The 11,097-nt window shown below is 47.3% G+C and overlaps 1 protein-coding gene across 1 annotated transcript; it reads left to right on the forward strand.

Moving 5' to 3' along the window:
* Positions 1–5,843: 5,843 nt before the first annotated feature.
* Positions 5,844–9,760, forward strand: LOC119400094 (cuticle protein 64). The gene is made up of 3 exons (XM_037667029.2): positions 5,844–5,946; positions 8,434–8,973; positions 9,602–9,760. The coding sequence occupies exons 1-2, from the start codon at positions 5,935–5,937 to the stop codon at positions 8,968–8,970; spliced, it is 549 nt and encodes a 182-aa protein (XP_037522957.1). The 5' UTR covers positions 5,844–5,934; the 3' UTR covers positions 8,971–8,973; positions 9,602–9,760.
* The last annotated feature ends 1,337 nt before the right edge of the window (positions 9,761–11,097 follow it).

Below are 11,097 nucleotides of genomic sequence, written 5' to 3' on the forward strand. Positions count from 1 at the left end.
TGAACAGATCAATGCCATATTCATGAGTATCCATATCCATATTCCTGGCGGCCTATTTGACGCCGCCTTCAAACAAACATCGCAAGACTCTACAGTGTGCCTTGAGCAGACACGATGATCGGCCTTGTACTGGCGAAAATACTTGGGAGCCAGGACCCTCAGTTCATCAGCCCAGAAAGCCATACGAGCCCTTCGGAAGTTCTTGAGGGCAACTCGTCTGTGGCTACGATGAATTGAGTATGTTTTTGTCAATCCATTGCGCTCATTCTTTTTTCTTCTCTCTCTTCTCCCTCGTTCTCCTGCCCACTCATAGGGTAGCGACTAGAAACGTCTTGATCTAGATACGTGTAATTAACCTCACTGCCTTTCCTGCATTCATCCTATCTCTCTCCATCATCTTGATGGTTACACTTTTTCCCTGTATACCTTATATCTAGTGGTAGTTTTACGATGTTCAAGGCAGACTATTTCGAATGGAAGGTCCTCATGTATGAAGCAGAACGGGTTGTTCTGACAGTATAAGTCCGCAAACAGGTACAGAGGGAATCACACTTGTCTAGAGCGCCCAGCCGGCCGCTTCAGCTGGAGTTTTCTGCAGAAATGCGCAAAGACTGGCGCCGTAATGACACATAACATAGTCAAACTGCATGCCAGGTCCTTGTGCTGCAATTTAAGCATGAACGGAAGCTTGTAGGCAACGTGAGGTAGAGGCTGCGGATAACAACAGCGTCCACAGGCACGCGCTCCACCGCTCTATACACAAGTGCGCTTTCATCTGTACGAGGTTCTTCAGCTAGAAACTATAGTTTGAAAATCTCGCTGGGCAGGTGTACGCCAGCTTAACCAAGGCCGGGGAAAATAAGTGTGTTGCCGGACTTTCACTGGGTGGAGTCAAGTTTGAGCTTCGCCGCCGAAGTCGTTGCACCAGTAACAGTCGCGTTCCTTGTGGCAGTTCAAGTCGTGCATACAAATTTACTCATTTGAAAAATCGATATGCATCACTCGGCCCGAAGTTGAGTTTGCCTCCCCTTCCTGAATTTAGTATACTGCGACAACTGTATACTCTAGCCGGGATTATTTTTTTTGCTTTAGGATGACAAATCTGCCGGTATCAGGCTCGCAGAACTGTTTAGCATGTCTCGCAACACCACCAGGGCCTTTAACCACAGTTCTAGATTATCGCTTGCTTTCTTTTTTCACTTTTCTTGATGCTGCGATAACTGTCGCTGTCGGGTTGGCGAAAGGAACTGCTTAGCATATGTCACGACGACTGGTCACGCGCCATTAACCGAACTCCATCGGTTTTTATCGCTTTTCACTTCTCGAACTCGTACAAATGGCACCCGGCAAACGTTCCCGCTTAGCGCTTACTGGTCGGGAGGACCGCGCCCGACTCTATATACCTGTAGGCGAGTGCACATAGTAGATGAATGGCCGGCGCTTTAGCATGGCCACAGCCTGTGTAGCTGCTTCGGAGTCCTTCCGTGAGAGAAATGCCCCGCACGTATTCACCATTCCGTCTGCCCGTGTAACGTACCATGCGCTGCACCGGGCAACACGAACCTCACGACTACCTCCCGCCTCGTCATCAGAATCACGCCCCTACGGCTCATTTCGCACGAACCTATCACCCCGTTCTTCATCTAACGCATGCGCTCTCCTTCATTCTCACTCGGTCTCTGGGCTGTGCAAGAGATCACTGAAGGATCTCAGAAGCAGCAATACATAAACCCCACTCCCCATGACCTACCTAGCCGGAGCCCATTATTAAAGGCGCCCGTCTAATCAAACGATTATAATGTAACCCTGCCCCGGAGGTGTTACAGCGGAGCACTGTGGTCGAGTGCAGCGTAGCGTGCCCTTTCTCCGCCGTCTGTACGGCGTGACATTACGCGGAGAAAAGGGGGGGGGGGGCTGTAACGTTCCGCCTAATGGAACACGCTCCAGGCGTGACGAAGCAGTTTAACTAGGCTCTCTGGGAGCTCATTTGTACCGCCTTTTTCTCAGGTAACGGGCGTGGGCTAAAGGTAATAATTTGTCACTCGACCTGGTCAGAGGTTCGGTGAACATTGGGAAGTAACCTCGCAATGTCGTGCTGTCACTGATGATTTGAACGTAGTAGGATAGACCACATGAGATTGGAGAGTCGTCAAACGTGTTATGGTTCCGTTGAGTAATAACAGGCGATGTTACTCGCTGTACGTCGCGATTGCCTCCTACCGAACCTGGCAGAACACGCAGGCACACAAGCAAACAGAGGCGTAAAATCACTGGAATGTGTGGTCAGCCGTATACACTGGAAGCTCTGTACGGCTAGGTTTTTGCTGATCTCGTCCGCGAACCAAATATGCGTAGAACAACAATTTTGGCGAACCAATTAAGTCGAGCAATCAAGCGTTTTCGCGTCGAAAAAAAATGTACATGGCCTAAAAGAAAACAGAGACGTACGATTTTGTAGAGATGGCAGAACGACTTGTACAGTTTTGCTTCAAAGACCACTTCCATAAGAAACGAACGTCATGACATTTTTTGTACTTCCGAAATGACGGTTGTTTCTTATGTACTACGAGATTTCATACTTGAGACCGCCGTTGATAAGATAATACGCGTCATGCGTGAAAGAAATACCGGGATCTTTGAGTATGTGTCCCTTCATTCGCTCAGTATATAGTCAACAACGGTAATATATAAATTCACTATAACAATTTTCATTATACAAGACCCACCATAGTCACACCTTTGGTGGCTTCCGTCTTCACAGTAGTGGAAGGGCTCTGATTTTTTATTGAAATAAAAAAAGAACAATGAGTTGTTCTCGCCACTTTTTGGAAACAGCTGCCCCTTTTCACTTGGTTGTTTGAAATAAAATAAACTGAACCAAATGAAATGAATGCGCAGTATTCCCGTGACAATTGGGTACAATGCAACAGCGTGATTGATTGACTAAATCAAGCGTCGTAGTAAGCACATGCACGATGTTACGATGGTAAGGTAATTCCAGTCGTTTCAAGCACTTAGGAATGGAGACACTCAAGTTGCACCTGTGTAGAATGAATTGAATAGCACAGTCGCCTACATTTTGTACATTCTGCACAACACTGCTATTAAGTGACAACCTTTCACCTTGAGTAGTCCACCTCGGTTTTACAAGTGGTTGCGTTGCTCGACTGCAGAGTCAAAGGTAGCGGGCTGGATCCCGGCCCCGGCGGCCGCATTTAGATGGAGGCGAAATGAGGCCCGTGTACAGTTCGATGTGTGTGCACGTTAAGGAACACCCGATCGTCAAAATTTCCGAAGCCCCTCACTACGGCGTGCCTCTTAATCATATCGGTGTAAAAACGCCAGATAATATTACCTGCTACCTTGAATAAACAGAAAGTAGTGAGATATAGAAAGCATTTCATTTATAAAGTGACAATCCCGCTTTGCCTCACGTATCAAGCTGCATCAAAATGCTTTGTCACTGCAAAGCAAGTTTTTCATTTGATATTTACCGAATGACAAAATCCAAAATGAAATAAATTTTCTTTTTAAATTTTTATTTCCAAATTCTATTAGCTGTCTTAGCCGTAAGAGGGTGGGCACAGCAAGTTTGCAGGTAACGAACATAAAATGAACAAAGTAAATAGAACATGAACCAATAAAGATAAGGCTGCTTTGAACATGTATTTGTAACATATTTTTGAAAGTGACATCGCGTGCAATATGAACAAATTCTGCTAGATGTATTCTGAAAGAGAATGATAATGCTTGGTATTGAATGCAAGTGCCCGGCAAGGGATGCATGCGCGTATGTAAGCTCAGCTGGCTAGGTGTGCTATTGTCCTATGAGAGCTGAACTGCAATTAAGTATTCTAAAATTTTTGAAACACTGGGCATGAATTTCTGTGGCACATCTGGTTTCGGTTCATATTCGATGCGGAAGTTCCTCAGAGAAAATAAAACCCTGCGCACTTTGACAAATTCCTTAGACAAATCTGCTTATTGTTGGCGATTCAAATGTCAATCTGTCGTTTAGTGTACTCGCCATAAGCGGCATCAGCGGTCGATAGCGTCCCGAGTGTTACATATTTCTTTCAATATCTTTAAGTCATAAGCATACTTTAGGCATACTTTAGCTTTAAGTCATAATCAGGTCATGTAACCTTAGCTCTGTCGTTGATAACGCAATCATATGGCCCTTGGCGTTGCACAATGTACCGTTCGAGCCTGTATTTCAAATAATTCTTCACTTCTCGCATTCCTAAAATGTATGCGGGGTAGTGCGCATGAATACAAGGGTGCGGTCAACGTGTTATTGGCCAGAGGACTTGAAAAAGATTGACTTGGAAACAGTGACTTGGGAAGATTGACATGACGTGACAAGAACTTTATTTCAGTCCTGAGGATCTCAGATTTAGAGAGTAGGAGGCCCCAGAAGATCAAGTTGGTGGATCCGCCCACGTTGGGACCGGCAGTCGAAATCGCGCCGCCATTTCGTGGGCCCTCTGGACGGCCTGGAGTTGAGTGTTGAGATTGCTGCTCTTCAGGGATTCCTGCCATTGCTCTTTCAGGATGGGTGGAAAGGCGTTAAGGACAGAGCACAGCCAGAGCATGTGTACAAAAGCGCATGAGTCATGGCCACATTTAGGACATGATTGTGAGTGGTCAGAATTGGGAACATTGAAGTGGAAACAATGGCTTGAGGAACATTGGCCTGGGAACATTGGCTTGAGCAGCATTGACTTGGGAACATTGACCTAGGAACAATAGCTTAAGGAACATTGTGCTGGCGACAATGGCTTGAGGAACATCGATTTGGGAACATTAGCTTGAGCAACAGTGCCCTGGGAACATTGGCCTGGGCACATTGGCTTGGGAACATGAGCAAAAAAACTGAATACCAATCTCGATTTCGGTAAAATCTTCGTGGTTATCTAGGGGCGAAATTTTTCACGTCCCGTTGTACGCGTCTCCAGCACGCTGCCGCCTGCATGATGAAATTCATTACACGTTAACCACTTTCGAACCACACCCTGTTAAATTTCTACGGCGATATCTTTATCACCAACGCCCATGCCGTACTTTTCTCAATTTACACTACCGAGACCTGCATTTGCAAAACCAATTCCTGGCATCGAACCGGCACACGAAAGATACATACCACTCCCTGTCTATTAGGCACAACGCGCCTCGCATACGCGTTACAGAACGAACCTCGCGGCTGCATTGTCTGTGTGTCGAGGCTATCCTTGCAAGGCCAGCATGATGGGGGTGGTGGTGAATGTAGTGGAAGAGGGTTTATGGCTGGCTACCTATACGCCTACTGATATATGCCTGCCCAAGTTATGTTACCGTACCTCCTCACCCGAGGAGTGGAAGAGGGAATCACAATGGGAGAAACGAGCGAAGAGGAGGCCGCTTCGGTTTCGTCTGTCGCTTTCTCGCTCGTACGACTGGATGCGAGAAGGAAGAGTTTGTGCGTCCGCTCGCTACTGCTGCTTAGTGGAACACCTCGTCGGTCACAGCGCTCCGAGGCATGCCGTGGATAGGAAAAAAGAAGTCGCTCCCCCTGCCCCCCCCCCCTGATACCCCTCTCGCTTTTGGAGCCCGCTTCGCAGTGGGTCCTTGATGAAGACGGTACGGCCTGTGGCGAAAGTGCAGGGGAGACCGAGTACAAACGGTACTACCGAGAAGAGGCACGCCCCTCGAAACGGCGACCGAGACGGTGCACGATGCCCCGGTCAGATCATTGGTCGGTGGCGCCCGTGGAGACGCCATAACGCCGCCAGGCTGTCTTCTTTCTCTCTTCTTTTCTTCATCTCCTTTTGTTTTTTGTCGTTCCTCACACGAGAGGCTTCGGGGGGAGACGCCTTCCTCTAACTGTATAAAAGCCGGTCCTCACCGATCGTCCGGCACTCTTGGTCTCTTTGTCTCACCGACAACATCTCAACCATGAACGCCGTTGTAAGTATTCGGAATGGCTGTGAACACTGCGGCAGGCTCGGTCGGTCGTTGCCGGCGTCGACGGCACCACGTGGATTTAGCCGGTAGTTGCGGAATAGACCAACCGAGGCTTTCATCGGGAATATGAAGCGTGGACGGTAGCCAGCAAAAATTCAATGAATTTTGCGGTTTATCTATCAAATATTTTAGCTAATCGTTTATGTGTCAAACTCAAAAACAGAATTTTAACGCCTATCATTAAGCCTTGTTGAAATCAAGAGGGCTGCTCTGTAAATAATCAGTTTCAAAATGTTGGTCTTTCTTATTACGTAGATAACAACTCAGAACGATCCCTAATTTAGATAACCAATGACAGCGTTCTCTATAAGCTGTAAGCGATGACCCGCATTGATTAACTAGAATACCTAACTAGCTCACGTGTAAACTATTGGTGAAACCTTGACCTACGATTCGCCTTTGAGCAATTTCGTTTCAATTTCGGATATACTTGTGAGAACCCTACTGGTGCTAACAAAATATCTACCGATGGTTACAAACGACGGTTGCTGTCATCAGGGTCTTTCGTACCCCTGCCATGTGAGAAAGATAGCAAATTTAGTTTTCATAGGAAACACTGCCTTATCGATGACACTGTAAGCATCAGAGGCCAAATTCACAAAGCTTCTAGGTCCGGATTCATAAAACTTCTCTTTCGCAAATACGTTTTTCTATTGTTGAGTCGGCTTCTCTATTGATATGTCCAGCATCGTGAGCGGCTGAAATATTCTATTACGAACAACTTTAGAGTAAGATGGTGTTGTGAATACAGGCCCAGAGCGCCAGAGGGCCTTAAACGGTTCAGTGTTTCTTTTTTTTTCTGGCAAAGGTGATCTGGACGGATATATGCTTGTGGATTGCAATACCTAAATTTTCGACCACTTGGATGCAAGATAGGATCGATAACAATTCTGCGAGCAATCACTGAGATTCGATTTAGAATATTTATGGGAGCCCTTCATGTGTTAACAAACTTTATTTTTAACACTCGTAAAGCAGTGTATGGGATACAGCGATGGTCTTCCAGACTTTGGGAGCTAGACGTTTTTGCTGCACCATGGATGAAATTTCGCTGTAAACGCTGTAGCTAAAGCAGAATACCGGGGCGTGCGGACATCTAAGTGGTAATTCGGCAAGTGAATACGTGCATTAGCCCTTGAACCTATGTTTCCGGTAATAAGTGCTAAGGTATGCAATACGAAATATAGTGAAAGAAAAAGAACGCCTGCGATTAGAACCGCTCTTTCAGGATTACGAATGCTTCTAAGCTTATTATTAACATAATCATGCAATACAATGTCACGTAAATATATATAAGATATCTGTTTATTAGTAATAAAATTTCGTGAAACGCTCCTGGAAGAACAGCATTGGCAGTAAGAGTTCTTTGTAGAGAAGTAGGAGTTCTGTTAGTCAGGTACCAAAACAAATGCTCTGGGCATATGTCGTGTATCTCGTTCTTGTGCAATGTAGTTCGCAACATGCAAGGCGCTGAGGCACCCCTCTCGGCTGTTCGAGCATTCACTATAAAGAATCATGAAACATAACTTCCCACGAAATACATCTGACCATAATACATTGTAGAATGCAGGAATATATCAAAATTCCTTAGGTATAGGCTATTGAATCTGACAGCCTTAGGAGTATGAGGCGAAAAGGGAGGACTATTGATCGGACTGAGCCAAGATCGCGGTGCACAGAGACGAAGAGTGTGACAAAGATGGAGTTTGAATGGGCAAACATGCAAGAATCACTGTTACTGCTTGAGACCTAGGTCGACACCAGAAACGTGCGATTAGCATGTATGTGCTAAAGATCGTCATAACGCATTACCACTTGTATAGAATAAAACCAGTAGATTGCTGTTTTGGTTCTAAATGAAATGGAGGCATGCGTGGAGTCAACACGTATGTATGGCGAGGTGTTTAGCGAGTCATCAAGTTGAATATTAGCCGCGGTGTACTGTAAGAAAAAACGCATACCTAGGATTATAAGAAACCAAAGGTCAGTGCCGTACAGTAGCAATATCGTGACTGTGTGTGACTTTGTGTGCTCCACCTTTCCCTCTTTCTCTCTAGGTGTAACTTTGTAACTCTCCCACCCCTTTCCCCAGTGCAGGGTAGCACACCAATGTTTCTAGCTTACTAGAAAATTTGCGCACACCACACAAAGACACAACGAAAAAAGTTCACAAGGACCAGCCCAGTCCGTTGTTCGTTGGGCCTTCGTGTTGTGTGCGCAAATTCGCCACTATGCAGCCAAACCAACTAGCCCGCCTTTTCGTCATATTGCAGTTTTTCTATACTGGTTAACTCCCCGGCCTTTGCTCTCTCTCCTATTCCTTGCTTATCACTCACAAGTATTTTCCCAGCGGAGTTTTCATTACGGTTACCTGTTCATTGGTCAGCACCGTTTCTTATCATCTGTCAACGCCGTTATCGCACCCCATAGATCGTCCTCCTCGGTCTCGTCTCCGCCGCCTCCGCCGGCTTCGTTGGCGGCTATGGTGGCTACGGAGGACTCGGATACGGCGCTGGCCTTGGCTACGGCTACGGCCATGGCGTAGCCGTCGCCGCTCCCGCCGTTGCCGTCGCCCGCCCCGTCGCCGTGGCTGCTCCAGTGGCTGTGGCTCGCCCAGTGGCCGTCGCCGCCCCTGTCGCCGTCGCCCGTCCCGCTGTCGTCGCTGCCGCTCCGGCCGTCGGCCTGGGCTACGGATACGGCGGTTTCGGCTACGGTGGTCTTGGCTACGGACATGGCCTCGGCTACGGAGGCGGTTTCGCCGTCGCCGCTCCCGCCGTCGCCGTCGCTCGCCCCGTGGCTGTGGCTGCACCAGTGGCTGTCGCCCGCCCAGCTGTCGTCGCTGCCCCTGTTGCCGTCGCCGCTGCTCCTGCTGTCGCTTACGGCGGCTTCGGCTACGGCCACGGTCTCGGTTACGGTCTTGGCTACGGCCACGGTCTCGGCTACGGCGTTGGCTTCAAGAAGTACTAAGCGGTGAGTAGCATTGCTGAGAGTGCTGGTTCGAGGCTTTCTTCCAACGAGTGCATCGGAAATTAAGTGCACTTCAATTGCACAAAGACACACAAAGCGACGTACAATAAATACTCTATTATGTATTAAAAACAACATATTACAAGTTCTAATTTCAATAGTCCCTTTGTGAACGTCACTGAGAGAAGTTTCATTAGTGTGGAAGAACAAAGACACTCTTGAGTGTCTTTTGTTCGGAGTATCATGAAACAATTAAGGACAACTCGACGTCTCAATGACACGTGGCTACCACACAAATTTGTTGAAACGTGTATATCTGCGAAGCTTCAACTCCTTTGGCGTTGAACATTTGCGCAATACATACAGATGCTATCTGCTGCAAGGAAACATGAAGATCAATGCAGTCGTGAAATCAATGTAATTGTAGCTTCGACGTACGGTCGCTGCAACCTTGAAAAAGGCTCCTTCTCGACACTTCGACCTAAAAGTGCTGTAGCGAGTTGCCTCTCAATCTTGAATGACGTGAAGAGGCAGCCCGTCTAGGTTTTTGAAACCATGACATAAGTGAATTTTGCTTACATTGTGTTGCGGGGCTTCAGTCTGACTGTTCGTTTGTAATCTTTCTTTCCAGGTTTCACCACATTAGGATCTCACGCGATCACCTCCTACCGTGTGGCGGATCCCCATGGATTCCATTGCCAAAAAACTTCGCTTCATACGTCACAGCAAGCGACCATTATTGTGTTCAAAATAAATTGTTCGGGTTATGACGGGGTGCGTTTTCCCAAAAACGAGAAAGCTGTTGTCTTGTCGCTCATTCGTGTCGTTTGACGATACCTCAACGACGTTGATACAGTTGACCATCACCAATGACCGAGTGCTGACGCGCTTCAAGCCTTCCGAACAGAATCAGTCGGTCGCCTTCCGTTAGCTCGTAGATTGACATATCCACAAGCGATACCAGGATAAGAGAAACACAATAGCGAATGACCCCTGAACTATTTAGACCACCTGGAAATATTTAACGGACTCCTCAGTACGAGTACGTGACTGCCAGGGGCGTGGCTAAAATTTTTTTGGGGGGCGGGGGAGGGGGGGGGGGGGGCTGGCAGTTTCAGTCAACCTTTATGTATGTTCGTGCACGTGTTTGTGTGTGTACGTGTATGCCACCCACAAAACTGAACAATTTCGGAAGGAGGGTGTTTAAACCACCCAACACCTCCCAACCCTGGCTGCGCCAATGGCAACATTGGCTGTTCTTGTGCATTGTTCAAATGAAATCGCCCGCCTCTGGCAGTCGAACCAGCGACATGATTCACTGCCGCAGTACGGAATATTCACTGAGCCATTGTCTCGGTAGTCGCGCTCAGGGAATAATGAACCACGGAAGGCTCATAGCTTCGTCTTTATCCTAGCTTAGCCATTCTACAAAACCGATCACTGTTGCAAAAAAAAAACAAAAAAAATTGGTTGATTAGGGCGGGAAAGACGGGTTGTGCTGCATATTGCGTATTGTTGGAAATGAGTTCTGCAGAATACCGCAAGGTGGCGCAAGGGTTACGAAAGGGATGATTGACAACCACACGTTTGTAGCACGAAGTCACAAGGAAATCTATACGGATTTCTCGGTGAGGAAAGCTTCTAGTTGAAGATAAATTCATTATGGGCCGGGTATCGAACAGGGACCAACGCCTTACCGCTGCGGAACTTGGTAAAGCGACCACCCCGGAAAGGCATTGGTCCCGGGTTCGATTCCCGGACCGGACCGAATTTTTCTTCAACTAAAGGCTTTACTTATTTGAGAAATCTGCGTAGATTTCCGCCTCGTGGCTTCGTGCTACAAACGGGTGGTTGACAAATCCCTTTCATTCCTTTCTGTAGAGCACGTGGATAATTACACGGCGCCACGCCTGCTTTATATGATGTAGACCAAGCTGCATATCTGAAAAGCCGTGGACGCTTTTTTTCTTGTTTTTTGTTTCCAAATAGCGATAAATTTGATATACAGGTCAGTGAGCTGTCGAGATAACAGCATTTGAATGAGTCGCAGACAGCCGCGACTGCGTCTGGAAAGTCCTTGGAAAGCTACCGGGATCGCCTCCTCTCAGTGCAACGCAGCCAATTACC

The sequence above is a fragment of the Rhipicephalus sanguineus genome, chromosome 7 (genome assembly GCF_013339695.2).
Source record: "Rhipicephalus sanguineus isolate Rsan-2018 chromosome 7, BIME_Rsan_1.4, whole genome shotgun sequence".
Lineage (NCBI taxonomy): Eukaryota > Metazoa > Arthropoda > Arachnida > Ixodida > Ixodidae > Rhipicephalus > Rhipicephalus sanguineus.